Below are 18,115 nucleotides of genomic sequence, written 5' to 3'. Positions count from 1 at the left end.
TTGGGGAGTGTGATTGTGTGTACAGCGTCTCTTTATGTCTGTCTCCACGTTGGTTGAGTGTGGAGTGAGTGCATATGAGAGCATGAGGGTGGGAATGGATGTTTGTGTCTGTGTGTGCCTGTATGTCTGTGTCTATATGTCAGGTTGGGTATCAGACGCCACCTCTCTGGGGACACCTCAGGCCCTCCAAGGTTTGGAGGCCTATCTCCACCCACCACCACTTCCCCTGCCGGTGGCGGACTCCCTCAGGTGTCGGTGTGTTGGTGGTTCTTTGTGTCTGGGGGTGGGCGTCCGGGTACACACCGGCTCACTCCTTGGCGGCCGCTTGTCGGGGCCTGGGGCCTGGGGCTCGCTCGGGCCCCTTTGGAGGTGGGGTGCCCCCGGCCTCTCGGCCTGGGGCTCGGTCACTCAGGCACAGCTGGGGGCCGGCGGAGCTCACGGGCGCGTCACTGCAACTCCCCCTGACTTCTGCTCCGCGGCTGCTGGGCGAGCCCTCATCTGGGACTCTCCTCAGCTCTTACTGGAACAGTGGCGCGGCTGCCCCTCTGTTGGTCTTCCATGGTCTCTTGTGTTCTGGGGGCCTCTGGATGTCTGGAGTTTTGATCTCCTCCATACCCGCTTCACACCCTGGAGGACGGGGCTGTGGCCCCCCCACACTCCCTAGCAGATCATTACATGGAGAAACCTTTGGAATGCAAGCATGCTGATCCACACAGGTATGCACACATGGGTATTCACAGACGCGGACTAAAGCTTTCTTGGCTGCTACCTCAAAGCACACTGTGCGCTGTCTATCTTGCGTGCTGCACAATATCGTTTATTATTTAGTAAATATTGATATCTATGACTAGCTAGTTTATTGTGATGGTGCTTTGTTTTCTCTATTATTATGTTGCTCTTTGTTGTTTGCTGTCTCCTCTGTTTGTTTTTTTTGTTTGTTTTTTTTTTTTTTTCTTCTCCATACAGGTGACCCAGGAGTTCTTTTTTTTTTTTCGCTCTCTCTTCCCCCCCCCTTCTCACCGTCTCTTCTCCCCTTTGGTTTTCTTTCTTTCTCTCCCCCTCTTTCTCTCATTCATTCCCCCTGTCCTATTTATTAAAAAAAAAAAAAAAAAAAAAAAAGGAACAATGTTTCTCGTCTCTAATGAATGGGATAAACAAATTATTTACTGGAGTAATAAAATCATATTTGCTGAAAATTGCCCATTATTTCTGTAATACTTTTTGTTTTTTTATCTCTTGATCCCAAAGCAAGTGTGACGAGCTTTATAATTACTTCTGCTTGGAGACGTTAACCGCCAACCAAACAGATAATATAAGGCAATCAATTTAGCCAACTGCTATAATATGTCGATGCACATTTTGTCTTCTGAGGCCTACATCTAACAGCCCGCACTGAAAAGTAAATAAATTAAATTAGGAAAGATATTTTTATTTGCTCGTGTCTGTTGAGATGTGTGACGGGCATGCATAGATAGATTCTTTTGATTGCAGCGATGTATTTTTATTCATTTAACAATCTAGTTTTATTTGTGTTTTTCACAATGGTCATACTAATTATACATTGTGACTGTGTTTTATTTTCAGGCGACTTTATTGTGTTGTGTGACAAACGAGTTTTCTGTGTGACTATTATTTTTTCACACTATTCATCTATATACTATATATATATAATGTTCTTCCTCTACCACCCCCCCCCCCCCCCCCCCTTTTTGCACATGTCGAGGAGCGTGTCAGGTTACATTTCACTGTGTGTTATACTTGTATAACTATGCATGTGACAAATAAAGAACCTTGAACCTAACATAGAGAAATATTTGCAAATTTCTTCTTTACTTCAAGTCATTATGGTTTGTAGACGTTTGTTTATTCACGCTCTCTTAAGATCCCACTGAAGCATTTCAATGTGGTTCCTGTCTGGACTTTGACTGGGCCACTGCAATACACTGAATCACTGTCCTGTTGCTTGACATTGTGTGTTGGACAGTCGGACTCAAATTTGACTATAGAATACCTGAGTTTACAGAGGAGTTTACAGTTGACTCAATCACTGCAAGGTGAACTGTGGCTGCAAAACAAGCCCAAATCATCTCCCCTCCACCACAGTGGTTGACAGCTGGTGTGAGGTGTTTGAACTAATATGTTGTGTTATGTTTTCGCTACACGACTCTTGCTGGCGTTATGGCCAGACATCTCCAATTTGTCCTTGTGTGTCAAAAGGACATTGTTCCAAAAGTCTTGTGGTTTGTTTAGGTGCTACCTTGTGCTGCCATGTTTGTTTTTGAGAAAAGAGGTTTTCTCCTAACAGCCCTCATACTTTTTGAGCTCTTTTCTAATTGTCTGCAATGTTGCTCTTATGTTTTTTTGTTTGTAGCGTTGCATGCTACTTACCCTCCTAAATCCTGTGGAAGACTGAACCGCTGTACTTCATTTTGATTTTGTTTTTGTTATATTAAATAATATCACAACATATTATGTCACATGTCGTTGTTCATCTGTGGTGTATTAAGGATATACTAAAGATGAGGTCTGAGTGGACTGATGTATCAACCAAACACTACACATTAAGAAGTTGGTTTTAATTTAAATCATTTTTAATTTTTTTCTTGTTTGGGTTTGTGTGTCCCCTTGGTATCATTCTTGTTAAAATGATATGAGTCTGACTCTTGTTAGTTAGTCCTGACAAAAGGAGAAGTGACTGAAGCACATGCTACTGCGAATGTATGCTTTGCACCAGGTTCTTTTTACCACAAAGCTTCAATAATACACGAATGAGTCACTGTCTCTATGCGACTTCCTGTAAAGATAGGCCATCCTGTCTCGCAGTTTCTGCCCCATTTTTTAACCTCAGTTGACATTCTACTCTTTCTGCCTTTCCTGAGTGCCTCAATCAGGCTCGATGGATACAGTCTGATTTGTCGTAATGAGTTTGGGGACCTCAAAAATGGCTGGAAATGCAGTGGGAATAGTTTTCTGTCTTCTACTTCTTGCTTCTACTATTCAAGGTAATTCTGGATATCCACATGTTTTTGGGGGGTTATGATATACTGGCAAAGATTAATGTTTATCATTAGTTTTGAAATATGTTTTGGCTTCTGGTGTGACAAGCTGTGTTACTATAATCCTAAGCCTGCACCCCAGCAGACTGCAGTCTATTTTATCACCTTCAAAGTATAAGTGATTTTGTGTCCTGACTTTTGTCACTTCTAACACTATCTGATGTGTCTGACAGGGATCCAGGGTGTTGAGTTGTTCTATTATGAAAAGATGGAAGCTGTAGTGGGCCAGAATGTTTCCTTACCCTGCACTTTAAAAAGTGCTACTGATAACAAGATTGTCAGCATTGAATGGAGTAAGGAAACAAATAAAACTACAAAGCTGGGTTTGCACAGCCAATTTTATGGATTCCATCTATTCTGGCAAAATATTACCATCCAGATTGAGAAGAACGGTAGAGATGTCCTGGGTTCCCATCTAATACTTTCTGATGTGAAGAAATCGGATGAAGGCATCTATGTTTGTGACATGGCCACCTTTCCTGATGGATCCAAAAAGGTTAAAACACAGCTAATAATCAAAGGTAAGAGAACCTAGTACACACAAAGCCATATCTAAGTACCTAAACCAGACTTTGTAGACCACCCTGGATTTAATATTTAAATAGAAATACACAACATCTTTCTATCTAATGCTGTATTGCATATATTTCACATTACTTGAGGTTGCATCAGAGCACTCAGTCTCTGCCAATCTCAGCAGCTATTTACCGCTCAGCAAATCCAAGTAAGAACGAAAAGAACACATCTAGGAGCTTTGCTAAAAGACAGTTTTCTTTTTCATATTACTTGTCTCATAACACACGACACAACACACTCTTTTGTTCAGTTGAAGGGATGTTGTGATCACAACACTGGCAGAAGACATATTACAAAATGTGCTTTTCACATCACTCAGTCGGTTGATTTTTTTTTTTTTACGTTTTTTGTGTGATCAACAAATCTAATTAATCTCATGCTTTCCTCAATAGATGACATTAAAATAACGTGTGATGTGAATGGCACTGTTGAAGTCCAAAATGGAGAAAATGTGACAATTCGCTGCACATCATTTCCAAACGCAAAGTACAGATGGACCAAGGTAAAGGAAACTTGGAATTTAAAACTGAATTTAACTCTGACTTCTTTTCAAAATAAAAGGTTTTTATGTGCTACATAATCATGCTTTGCCCCAGAATGATGAAGTGTTGTCAGAGACTGAATCTCTGGAGCTCTGGTGGGTGACTGATGCTAATGCAGGGGTTTATACACTGACTGTCAACACAGGAAGCAAAGAGTTTGTGGTCACAGTGCTAACGACAACCACAAGTTTGAAGACAGGTGAGCGTCTTCAGTTCATTGCTGCTGTTTGCCTCTTTGTGTCATATTCAATTTCATCATTTCCCGAGGGCTGGATTAGCAATCTAGTAGAGGGCCCAAGAGACTGAATGACTTAATAAACTGCACTGGACCAGAAAGCTGATACTTGAACTTTTGTTATTATACTGTAGCTCACTCAATTTTAATTTTTAATTAGCTGAAGGGAAGGTGAGAGATTCAAAGGATTGTGATGCTGCCAGCCATGTTATGAGAATGTGGAAGGAACTAGGAATAAATTGGGAACTACTAAAACTAAAAAGAAAAAGAAACTCAATTATTTGCTTTAAATCAGTTGTCCATTGGGATTTGAAGGAATACTGAAATACACCCAGCTAAAACATAATTCAAAAGTTTAAATTTCAATACAACCAAGCAGCATGTGGTCTGCCTGCCGCCACTGGTTAAATAGTTTGATGGAGTGCTGTGAGCCGGCTGTGCTCAGTTAGGAAAATAATCCCCAGTTGTCTACTTTTTCATCCTTTGTAGACGCTTCTCATGAGAATTTGAATACGTGACAAAAAAATACAAACAGTAGCCACACAGACGTCACAACTTACTTCCCGTTCTTTCATTCTATGTTTCAAACCACAAGCACAAACACACAAACACAACGCACTGCACACTATAACAGTAGCTCAACACCAGCTATGAATCGTGATATGGGGTAAGAGCACAGTCTGTTGGTCAGATTGGAGTAGTACAGCAAATGTAGAACTGAAAACATCGAAATAGGTCACAATTTCCCGTAGCTCTCATCTAAATTTAATAGAAATGTACATTATCAAACTATGGCATCTCAGTTGTGTCTCATTGGACATCAAACCTCTCTGGGTGTATATATCAGGGTAGGCACGGTAGCATTAAAATTGACACTCAGAAGAGAAACTGTCCTAATTAAAAAGAAACACCTGTACATTGTACTATTGATATTGCAAATTCATGCCAACACCGTTACCTCATAAATCTGTGCCCAAGGCTCCAAACTCTAGATACTTGAAATATTTTAGTTGTATTGATTATGCATATTCTCCCGAATGCCAACATGAGCCGTGTTTTAATGTTGTATTACTCTTCATTGGGTAATTTAAAGTTTTCGTCAACTATAATTATAATCCCTACTCTTTATGCAGGTTCAATGAATAGCTTTACATTTGGGAAATACATTGAACACACAGCTCTATATCTCATATTAAATACGAGGCTCTGACCGTAAAGTTTGAGTGTTGGCGAGCAAGCAATTAAGTTTATTTCCCAATAGATTGAAGTATGTTGTAAACAGTAATGCAAGCTAGCATGATTCTAATGTGATGGATAGACTACAGATTTCTACAATATGAAGACACAACCAATCTGCACAGTACATTCTGATAACAGGATTATTTCTTCTTTCACTGTCTTGACAGTGTCACCACAGGGTTTGACTGAATCAGCAGGCATCAGCCTTACAACATCACCAACCCCCGAGCTTTCAACCCACACAGATCGGACCACCTTCATTGCTACAAATGCTCCAAACACCACAAATGTTACAATCACAGCTGATGAGCACATAACCTCTTTTACAAATTCTACACACATCTCTGTCACAGCATCCCCTACCACACACTCTCACACCCAAGATTTGTTCAATACGACTGTCCAGAGGACAACAGAATCAGGCTATCCTAGCACAATGTTGACCTCAACGCAAGAATCGGCCAGTGATGAGATGAGGAATGAGACTGAGGTACATACAGAGCAACCAGAGGGCATTTCCTCAGCAACGCCAGAAGAATACAGCACCACAGGAAACATTTTTAAAAGTCCTGAAAGACCTTCATCTGGAGATAAATATGGAGAAAATGAAAATAAGGGTAAAGTTTTAAAACCGCAGTATTTTACTTTATTTACATCTAAACATGTATCGGTACGATGTGAGAATTTTTTTATACATTGCCAGTCTGCCTCTAGCTCGTTAGTGATGCTATTAGACCATTTGGTGCATTTTCTTTGGGGACTACCAACAAAGTGAGCACTTCGGTTTGTGAATATCAAGGCAAGGTCACAGTGTTGGGGAAAAAAATTGCTTGTAAACAGGCAAACAGCAGATATAAATGCTCAAAAGCCAGAGATTCTTTGCTTTCACCATCTGCATCTTCATCATATATTGCTCAGCCTCCGGCTAGAGGCCTTTCCCAGGTAGAAAACTCATTAAGAGGAGCATCTACTTCTAGGGATGCTGCATGACAAACTGAGGGGGAGGATTGTAAGACACACTTCTCTGCCTCGAGGCAGAAAGTTTCTGCGTTGTAGCTTTACATTTATTATCAGTATTTGTTGAAGTTTTGCTCGGTTTCACCAGAGCAAGACAATCAATATGTTAGAAACTGCAGCTGTTGCTGTACAAATAATCACATTTTCCCTTCTCACAATCTGCTTCTTAGATACGGCACCGATTCATCTGTTGTTGGTGGTAATCATTGTTCCGGTGCTGGTATTGATCGCCGTGGCTGGCTTTCTTTTTAGAAGACAAGTTATAAAAACCAGGTAAAACCCTTACTATCTATGCATTCAACCGTCCTCCACACCTGCACAGGGTCGTGCACTGGGTGACCCTCAATGACCTCAAAAATATTGATATCTGTCAAATTTTCCAGTAGACACACATGACCTACAATACATACCTCCACATTCAATTCAATTCAATTTTATTTATATAGCGCCAAATCACAACAAAAGTTGCCTCAATGCTTTCTGGTTTCAACTAACTGTCTAACAATGCCACAAGTCAATATTTGCACTCTGACTCTGTCTTTGTAGGCTGGATTCGCCGCCTTCGTTCAAACCCCCTCCACCTCCAGTGAAGTATACAGCAATAAGACACAGCGAGACTCTGACAGACTCTTTTCCCATTTCAAGGTGCAACTCTTTAACAGAGACTCAAATATGAATGACTCAAATTTTTGTCCTCTCTTGGTCATGTTGAGAGTTACAGAATGAAGTTATTTTTACTCATTACAAACCAGTCACAGGAAATTTTCCAAATGTGGCTCTGTGTATATACTTTGTGAGGTTTTTTTGGGGGGGGTTGTTTGTTTGTTTTTGTATAAAATGCACCCAAATATATCAATAGCTGAAAATGAACGCATATTAAAGTTCATTAAACTGACTTTTAAACCGTGTTTGTGTTATTTACTTTTCTCTTGTGACATTGTTTCAAATATTGTACTGCTTACTCCATATACTACCAATTCATACACAGTGACAGAACTTTTTAAGGTGTACTTTCTATAGTTTCTTTATCTTTCAAAGGAATGCTGCTTCTGCTGTAATACTTCATTCATTAGTCTGACGAGGCATTTCCTGCCCAGAAACCCAAGGATTTTCTCTAATTTAGCTCAGTATGTTTAGTTGATGCAACAATGTTACAAATGTCTTAATATCAAAGACCCCTGTTGTCCACAGGTACCGCAGAGCGACAATCATGATCACAAAGCAGGGCTAAAACCACAAACCACATGGGCTTAATGGCTAAAAGAAACATAGCAACCACTTGATGAAAGAAAATATGAATCAGTATGGGTTTCATAAACATTAACAAGTGAAGTTCTCTGATGTTTTTTTAAATATATTTTTTAATCCTTTGAGTTAATGAATTGCTAAGTTTTAATGAGCAATTTAAATGGATACTGCTTATATTTATTTAGCCATCGACATTTGTGTTTATCTGCCCTGCAGACACTCACGTATGTAGATGTTCTGGGAAACTTTTCACAACTGCATTTTTTTTCTTATTTTCCAACCACAACAGCTAAACCACAAAGCGCTACGTCTATGCAAGATTTAAATTCTTGATATATACATAGCATACGTAACAATGGCCCTTGCATACAGCTGACAGAACACTATAAATGTGAGCTTATCGTTCAAGACCACATTGTGGTTTTCACCATTTTTCGACTCTTTATTTCTTTTTTAACTCTAACGTTGAGAGCAGACCAGTCTGTGTGAAATTCTCTGCTTTCTTATTGTAGATAGTTTTTTACTGTATTTGTTTATAACTGTGACAAACAATATTAAAGTTGCTATCGTTTCTAAACAGTTGTCATGTTTATATTATAATACAGCGATCTATATGAAATTATTCTGTATCCCACTGTAGTGTTGAGACTGCGTGCCTCAGAATGAGGTTACCTCGCTTCCTGTTTGTAACTGAAGAACATTCAGTTTTCAAAGTACCGTGATACCAGCGAGGTAACAGAGGGAGGGTAAAAATAGACTACAGTGTTGCACATCTCACTGATTAAACAACGTGATGCCCTGTAACCTGAGAGCAGTCGTATCAGACAGAGAACACGTTTTCTTCAAGACGGCTGGAATATGGGTAGGATATGAAGACCTTTTAGAAATTTTAAAGTTATACATATCTGTTATATCTATATATATATCTATATATATATATATATATGATATGTATATTTCACAACATTATTCATATCTCACATACGTCGTATATCGCTAAGTATAATTCTGTATAATTTGCTATTTTCCAAAATACTAGAAAAATATTTTTCTAGTTATGTTATGATTATGGCAGGACAAAAGATAAAAGTCAAAACTCCAGGCTGACTGAGTTAGTAATCATGTCTGTGTATATATGTATGTAATCGTATGGTTCTTTGTCTACAGTAGTTAAGCATGTTGTGCTTGTGGGAACATGGCAAAAGCATTTTATGTAAATTTGTCAATAATTTCTAGTTGTGAACAAAACTGAGAGGGAAAGATTACTTTTGAAAAGCAAACCTACGACGCTTCGCTTGTAGAAACACTCGAAGCTGTATACGTTAATAACTTTAAAGTAGCCATATCAGGCTTTAAAGTATGCAAGGTCGTAGTTTTCTTAAAAATTCTCCTCTTCACCATCAGTGATTGGATTTGTCCAACAATGTTAAAGCATCTAATTGTTTTTAGAAAACATGCTAGAATCATTTCTTTTTCTCTTTGATACTGTGATGCATAGAAAGGGGGTTGTAATATTAATGACAGCGCAAGCAAATAAATAGGTTTGAAATATGAACACTGAGTTCTAAAATGTGTCATTTTTCAATATTAGTGGTCATTTTGTTTTTGTCTCTTAGTAGATATTCTAACTGTAGCCGTGGCGCTGCTATCTGTGGCCCTGTCGATCTCTTTATGCCTCAATGTGATCTTTTGCATCAAGCGAAGAACTATTTTGTGCAGAGGTAAGGTGATATGTAATCTAAATGTATTCACAGTTATTTCTAACGCACTCTTTACTTTCTGTAAATTTGCAACATATTTTATTCACACAGAAAAAAATGGATCCTGCTGCCCCCACACTTCTGAAGAAGAAACGTATGTTTTTTAATATATATTTGTTTATTTATTTATTTTGTTGGCAATGTATTATTTAGTCCAATAGACAACACTTGATTGTAAGTAACAGTAATAGATACTGGAGTATTTTCATTTTATTTTTTGATAAAATTACAATATGCAAATAGCATCACATTGTTTAAACAAACTGTCCAAATGTTCTTTCATATTTTGAAGCCTGTCACACAATGAAGGGCATTATTTTCATGACCTTAATCATCAAGAGCAGAGGGAAAATCCCCACAATCATCATGAGCAACAGGAAAATCCAATCTATGGCAACATCAGCACAGAGAGAAGAAGTGAGTGTGTCTGCTTTCTGACTCGTTTCGAAAAAAACAAGACAAAATCAGTGCGTTAGCATTAAGAAACACTTGTATACCTTAATGTATAACTGTGTATGGTTTGCTGATATATACAAAAACATTTTTGGCAAAAACAAACATGGAAAACATGTTTTAATATGGACTAAAACTTAATGGATTAACATGTGCAAATTTGCCTTAATTGTACATCCCCCCAATTGTTGACTTATAATTTAGTTGTCTTGTTATTAGCATTCCGTCCGAATGTTTAACCCTGTAAGACCCAACCCATCAAAAAATAGCCAGAAAATTCTGATTTTTTTGGAACTGAGATGTTTATTAGCCCTTAAAACAAAATCCACAATTTTTCTTCGCTATATCATGTTGTGTATGATCATGTTGACGAGGTCTCAGAAACTCATGTATCAAATATGATACAAAGGGCATTGTTGTTAATAAAAGAAAACATTATTTGTGTTTTACTTCAGGTTCTGCAGAGGGTTGCTATGAGATGATGACCATGCAACGCACAAGAGAAAGTAAGAAGGTAAGTGCTGTTCATAAGTTTATTCAAATCTATCTGCAAGTGTATTTTAGTGGATTAACATATTCCTATTACATGATCCAGTAAAGACTTTGAAATACCCTAATAAGACTCTCATAAATTAATAAAAAGCTCATTTAACTCCATCTTTATTTACAGAATTTCTATTAACTGCATAACTCACAGGTTCTTTGAAGTTCCTTTGAGTTGTTACATACAGTATTCTGCACACTAATGTATGTGAATGGCACTTGTAACTTGTGTATATAGTTCTTCTGTCATTCTTACACTTCTTTCATTGATTACTTTACTTGCTGATGATGTGACTTGTGAAATATATGTTAGTCATGTAAAATTAGCGCGTCGATTGATAGCGTTTAAAAATGTGAAAGGATGACACATTATGCTTCTGTGTCGGCGCTACTCAATTAAAGAAGAAATATCAAAATAATTACTGTTTGACACAGTTAGTCGCTTACTTTTAAAACGCTCATTTGTTGAGCGCTTGTGATTGTTGAATTTGAACAAAGACTATTCATCATCTTGGCTAAATCTGTTACTGCCTGATGCTTTTAAGAGTGTACTGCTCTGGAGTAAAGAGACGCGCCAAAATTATTACAAAAGACAAGAACAAAATTGCGAAATGGAATGCAGCGCAATAAACATTTTACCTTATTTCCATAACTGAAGATACAATTGTAACCAAAAATAACTGATTAGTTGCCGTGCCCTCCTTCTACTTTCTATTTTTTGTGATGGTAGGAATTCATTTTACTTGTTTTTCACTTTGTCCTACTGCACACGGTTTGCAGTTATGATTTTGACCAAACTCGACACTAAGTTCAGTTACATCGTTTCTTTTACAACCATTTTATAACCATTAAGGAGACTAAGATAGATATTATGACATAAAATGGACTTCAACTGTCAGTATTTCACACAGTATAATAATGTTCTGCACTGACTATCTGACTATACTCAAGAAGTCAGCTCAATCTAAAACTAAATACTTACATTTTGTGCAAAAATACAACAGTCAAATCAGTTGAACTGATGCTTACAGAAGTGCTTTCAAAACGGAAGGCAACTGACACCAGAGACTCTTTGTGGTCAATAAAGCTGTGAACCAATGAACACAATTAAGCCTGAAGCCTTCTAAAAATAAACTCGACAAACTCAAATACATGAGAACATACACAGGAGCCACTAAATAGGATGCAGAAACCGGTGCAGAGTAAAGCAAAACCTGAAATCAATTTTACAATCAATCTATTTTTGTCTGTGTTGTCTGAAACCAGCCTTTCCAGAATGACCTGAATTATGCCTCACTGGACCTGAAGACTGCAAAGAAACGAAAGAAGAAGCATCGCCATCAGCATAGCCAGTCACAGGGACGAAATCATTTCCCCGAACAGCTGTCAGTCCACCACACACCTCCTCCGAATACATTCTTGGAGGTGGATGCAGACATGGATGCTCATCTTCCGTCCAGAGACACCAGCACCATGGTTTCACACAGCAGCATCTACCTCAACAGTCAACAAATAGCTCAACAGACAGAGGAAATGGAAAGAGAAAAGAATCTGACGCTGGAGAGGAATGTTGGTTGGAATAGTATGCGAAGGCGCGAGGATGGAGGAAATCAAGAGAGTGAAGAAATGAAAGATGAACAAGAGTGTAACAATGGGAGTTTATGTGAACAGCTTTCAGAAGTAGAAACCTTTCAGAGCTGCACAGATCCTTTCATTGGTAGCTTTAGCCAGGATGGTCACCAGCACGGTTAAACAAACATATCAAGTTTTACTGTTTCAAACTGTTTTGAACTGAAATCTATATCACCTGAAAAAGACTTTTTGGTTTTTATTTTATTTTATGTGCAAAAAACAAACTACTGTCTATTACTACAGCTGTAAAATGAAACTACGTCACCTAAAATATTCAAACTGCTTGCAGGGTTGAGCAATTTCCTCTCCGAGATAGACAAGATGAGGTCTCCTCATTGAGCAACAGAGGAAGAAAAGTGTACCTTTCATGCAGAGGGTGTAATAAATGTAAATAAAGCTAAAAGGAAACTCTTTGCGTGACATTTAGATGTCAAGGCCCGTGTGGAAATTTTTCAGTTTATTGCAAAAGATGAGGAAAACACCAAATCATCACAGGCCATGGAAGAACTCTCACTGTTTTGATGTCTCATCATCATATATTACCAGATGTCTCATAGAAAGGTGTGAAGAAATTATTTCTTACATTTGTTTTCCACGATGTGGGCGCTGGCTATGTGCTGAGAGGGAATGTTTCACTGAAAAACTCGACATGCTCAGCATATGTGAAACCGCCTCTCGGTAATGCTAAGGGTGAAGATAACATTAACGTGACGATAACGTTTAAAAAACAGAGAAGTAAAAACAAAAAAGGGGGGGAAGCTTTAAGTGGGACATAAGTGATGACATTTTGTTTTCCCTGTGGGCACCTTACTTTGTTGTAAATGTCATGTAGGATTTCACACGTCATGGTTATGACAATGGTTGTTACTTTAGTAATCTATTGCACATATGAGCTAATTTGCCATCTGCTTAAATGATTATTTCCCTCACTGTAATCCCTTGGCAGGATAATTTACTGCCCGGCTATCTGCCGAGGGAATTGAGCTATGGAGTGAACTCAGCAGTCAGAAGCCTGCAGCCCACTCTTTGTTGACAGTTTTTCAATAGCTGACCATGGCCTACTTCCCCTCTATGGATTAAATTTTGCCCTTGGGCATTTTGGATGCAACTCTTGCAGACATATGGGAATGTCACAAAAGAAACTTTTCACGGATAACAGGCACCGTTAGTAACTGTCATGTATGAGGACATAAAGGCAGTCATTTATACAGGATGTTTTCAAAATTATAAAGTCACGCTTCTATAAAGAATCAGTTGTAATTAGGAGCAGTTTATCATTTAAATATGGGTATTAATCTTATACTGTAGCCTATTAAGTTGATTTGCAGTGGGCATTTCCTAAGTTACTCTTTAAATAAGTATGAATTGACAACTTAGCTTTTAGATCTATCTTAATCGTGTAATTGAAAAAAGAGATAACGCTTTTAATGTGTTCTGTAATCTAATATGACATGATGAGAAGCAAAAGGCAACACACTTATCTTTACATAGACAAAGGAAAATGTACTGTTTTATACTATGCTCTTAGAGTAAACATACAACCAAGTACCAAAGTTTATGACTGGGTTACAGTAAAGTATTAAAGGGACATTGACAATGCAGGAAATCATTCAACTACGTAACGTCTTCATAATAATGATTTGAGTAATTAAATGATTATGCAGTCCACAAGAATGGCTCAGCCAAGCTGACGCCCATTTTGGGGACCCTGCAGAGAATCGTGCTTCACTGCTGACTTAACTTTGATCAAGCGGTAAGAAAATGAGGTACATTTTCAAAGGTATTTATCTGCCTTTCAGCAAGGCTCAGCAAAAATCTGCAAATTGCATGATGTGGCTGTGAGGAGACAGAAAATACAAAAGAAGATTAATTTTTTAGTTAAAAAAATAAAATGAAAAAAAAAGTAAAGTAAAAAAAAAAAAAAATTAGTAGTAATTAAGATATGACATTGGCTTTCAAACTCACAGTACAAATTTGTGGTTGCATAATCACAACCCCTTAACGCCTAGTGTATCGTATTTGATACATACAGTTTTTTTGTGACTTTTTAAACTGAAATGCCAGATGTAGCAAATACAATACAAATTAAACACCATATATGGAAATTAAAACGTATAATAATTTATAAACAAATTTGTCAGATGGCTCAATAAACTCTCTGTTTTCAAGAATTTGAATTTTCTGCCGATTGTTTCACAGCTCAGGCTTTAAAGGGTTAATTTCAGCCATGAAAAAGCAATGCAACAATTCTCTTTCAGCTTGTAGTCGGGCATGTGGTTTCTTTGTAAGATTGCTATCATTGTACAGTTTGCTTATGATGCCACATGTGACCTGCAGTAATTGGAACAGGTGTTATTTTTAAGTTGCTTATTTGTTTCATGTATGTGTGCGAAGAGAGCGAGAGGAGGGGGGATGAGATGAAACAAAGATTACATGACAGATATGAAATATAAAGTGGGTTACACTGCAGCTTGTGAATTGTGCATTAAATTTCTATAGTGCGTTTCGAACAACTGTTAAAGTAAGTGTGACATTCAATAGAATAGTTCAGTAGAGACAAACAGCTCACGATCCAAAGCACACCACTGAAGGTGACTGCGGGAAAGGTTAATGCTGGACATCTTAATACAGAAAAGGCAGCATTTGGTGATGTCCATGGGTTCTGGACGTCAGGTAAATGTTGACATCCATCCAAGTATTAAAAACTAGTCATAATTTTTTAAATTATGTTAGCTTGTTCAATTACAAAATACTTTTGAGCCTCTGAAAATGGGGGATTATGTATAAAAATGCATGCAATTTTAAAACAACTAACACAATACTTTTGTTAAAGCACTTACATTAAAGCTAAAAGTTCGCACCTCAATGTAATCACATCTTGATTGTTTGATTTAAAACCCACTGTGGTGATGGACAGAGGCAATATTAGCAAAAAAAAAGTACTTTGTTCAAAAACCTATGGACTTAACTGTAAGTGGGTTTTCTAATCTGTTCCACCTCCTTGTAAAACTGCTATTAGTCATCTAAATTTATTTGGCAATGGTTACAACGGACAAAGGTTGCAATCAAGGATAATCAATATTATTATGAACGCGTTATTTTTTTTTAATCTTTAATAATAATTTTGCTACTCAGACAGTTACAGGTTGAGGCCAAGTATACTGTTTTCAAAGAACATAACCTTATTTTGTATTATAAACAACAGAACTCAGATTGTAGTATTTCAACCTCATAATACACAAATGATGCTAAAATTCTAACATTTGTAACTACTGCCATAACAATCTAGGATATTATTTTCAGTACATAAAGTACTTACCAGCAGATACAGTTGCACAAAGGAGTAGCAACCAGAGACCTTAAAAGAAAGAAACAAATTGAAGGGTCAGTATTTTTATGTAATAAGTGCCGCTGGAGATTTATTTTGATTTGTTCTTTTTAAAGGATGTTAAGTTATACTGTATTTTTAAGTATTTTTTAAGTAGTGATTACTCACAAGTACTAATTTAAGTAATGAGTGCCAACCATAGTTCTTTAGAGAGAAAAACTAAATTGTAGCAAAGTGGTTTGTTCTGAGGCAGTGAAGGGTCATATTATCCACTTGCGGCCTACCTGTAGAGACTGGCTAGCTTCTCGGCTGTTTTTCTCAAACTATGATAGGAAGCTCGCTACGGTACAACAACTCATTTCTGTTATTAAGTTTAAATAGCATGGTTTGGTTACGACCTTGGTTACCTGCACGAACCTGAATAAACCATAAATTTAGGTCTTCCACCTTTCAGATGGCAACCCAATGCTACTATGCTAGTAAAATACAGTAGCAAACAGGCAGAGAGATGATGGTAGATAATTTACACGAAATATAAGAATGTATAACAAAAATGTAAAAAAATAAAATAAAAACATCATGTTATCTTTCACTTTTTTTCTAACCAGCCGGAAATGGAAACTTTTTTTTTCACAGACTACGTAGTGAAGCCTCTGATGGGCGGAGACGATCTTCGTAACCAACATGGCAGCGTGCATGTGAATGTCATGCAGTTGTTGCGAATTATTCAGGTGCGCTTATTTCAAATGCGAATATTCCGTTGTTAAAGCCTATATGTGACTTATATCTTGTCGATTTGTACCGTCACCCAACCCAGACAATCTAAAAGTGGGATCATTTGTTCAGTACCGCAGCTGATCACCGCTCATGCTAACATATTAGCTTAGAAGTAGACAAATTTCCATGATGGATCCTGACCAACAGCTGAGAAACGTAAGTCACTTTAAGTCACTGCTTTATAACCCAATCAGCAACACGGCTGGATGATGAGTGTGAGTGTATGTTTTTCAGCTGCGGGATTTTCTTCTGGTTTACAACCGAATGACTGAAATCTGCTTCCAGCGATGCAGCAGCAACTTCAACTACAGAAACCTCACAATGGACGAGGTAGGAAAAGCGAAGATCACAGTTACTGTGTCGGCTACGTGGTGGTATTGTTTGATTGCCGTGTTCTGCGTCTCAACACGATTTCTTTCAAGTGTTTTTTCTGTCGGCTGTTCCATTTAGGGGTCTGCCTTCATCTCACTTTACCCCTAGCATCGTCCTCTGTCACATCAACCTTTCCCCTCCTCCACTATATCCATGAATTTTCTCTGTGGTCAATGGATTTTCCTCTTTTCTTCCTGCCTACTGTCTCAACCGTCAACAAACTTTGTCCAATATATCACCTATCTCTCCTATGCACGTCCAAACCTTCTCTACCTTACCTCTCTAACTTCGTCTCCAAATTGCCAAATCTAAGCTCTTTAATATACTCATCTCTAAATCTGTCCATCCTGGTCATGCTGCTTTATTGTATTTACAAACACATTTGATGTTGTGTAACATCTTTGACAGAGAGGACTTTGCCTGTGACCCTACTCTGTGAAAGAGAAACTTTGTAGCATTCATAGGCCCTTACTGAATTTAACCTGCAATAAAGAAGCCAGTTTTATGTTGCAGCTTGAATATTTTCAGTCCAGTCAAACCACTAAAAATAGTCCCAGCCAAGATGTGGATAACACATTTGCCTACTAATGCATATATACTGTGTGATCACAATATACTGTAGTTTTCTGCTTTCTACCTCTGACTGCTGTTTGCCTTCCAGGAGCGCTGTGTGGACAACTGTGCAGGGAAGCTCATTCGATCTAACCATCGTTTAATGGGCACCTATGTGCAGCTGATGCCTCGGATGGTCCAGCGGCGGATGGAGGAGCTGGAGAGCAAAGCTGCAGAGAATGCCAAGGAAGAGGCAGCATCTGGAGCTGCTGGGACTGAAATTTCAGCAACACATCATGCTCCCAACACCTCATCTCCACTTCCAGCTGAGCTGGATGCGTCTGTGTCCTCAGAACTCAAATTATCAGCTGCCACACCGCTCACTCCCACAAATGAAACGCTAAATGCTCCAGTGCTTGATAAAGCTGGCATTGGACCTTCATATACAGGAGGATTTTCTCAGCCTTCAGTAGCTGGTGGCCAGATTGATTCTGCCAGCTCTCCGGCACTGTTTACGTCATCTAACTCTTCATACTTATCAGAAGATGCATCTAAATCAGAGAGCCTATCAGGACAAAAAGAGTCTAATAAATAGGGTATAGTTGATATCTTGTGACCAAATGAAACCAAATGTCAGCATTTTTTTTCCTTTTCCTTAGTCAGCAATAGATGAATCTAAAGTCAATTAATGACCATGAAAGGCATTACATGTTACAGGTTTGACACAGTTATCGATCAAGAGCGTTATATGAATCATTTTGATCAAAAGGCATGAGGAGGAGGAA

General features: G+C 38.1%; 3 protein-coding genes across 3 annotated transcripts; all 3 read left to right on the top strand.

Annotated features, from left to right (window-relative positions):
* The first annotated feature begins 2,920 nt into the window (after positions 1–2,920).
* On the top strand, positions 2,921–7,341 carry LOC146624244 (uncharacterized). Its single transcript, XM_085363802.1, has 7 exons — positions 2,921–3,002; positions 3,230–3,577; positions 4,025–4,134; positions 4,229–4,373; positions 5,816–6,265; positions 6,836–6,938; positions 7,212–7,341. Exons 1-7 carry the CDS (start codon positions 2,921–2,923, stop codon positions 7,339–7,341), a joined length of 1,368 nt encoding a protein of 455 aa, XP_085219928.1.
* A 1,365-nt stretch (positions 7,342–8,706) lies between these two features.
* On the top strand, positions 8,707–12,421 carry LOC146624243 (uncharacterized). The gene is given in 8 exon segments (XM_085363422.1): positions 8,707–8,742; positions 8,744–8,775; positions 9,215–9,228; positions 9,530–9,634; positions 9,725–9,767; positions 9,966–10,090; positions 10,582–10,640; positions 11,936–12,421. Coding segments are annotated over 8 exon segments (900 nt in total).
* Positions 12,422–16,311: 3,890 nt separating this feature from the next.
* Positions 16,312–18,104, top strand: timm10b (translocase of inner mitochondrial membrane 10 homolog B (yeast)). Its single transcript, XM_085363801.1, has 3 exons — positions 16,312–16,562; positions 16,641–16,736; positions 17,440–18,104. Exons 1-3 carry the CDS (start codon positions 16,533–16,535, stop codon positions 17,923–17,925), a joined length of 612 nt encoding a protein of 203 aa, XP_085219927.1. The 5' UTR covers positions 16,312–16,532; the 3' UTR covers positions 17,926–18,104.
* Positions 18,105–18,115: the final 11 nt, after the last annotated feature.

Source organism: Diplotaxodon limnothrissa, linkage group LG10 (genome assembly GCF_057381915.1).
Source record: "Diplotaxodon limnothrissa isolate DT_005_m linkage group LG10, D_limnothrissa_male_GT1.1, whole genome shotgun sequence".
NCBI classification, from domain to species: Eukaryota; Metazoa; Chordata; class Actinopteri; order Cichliformes; family Cichlidae; genus Diplotaxodon; species Diplotaxodon limnothrissa.
This window is presented reverse-complemented; position numbering and strand designations above follow the sequence as displayed.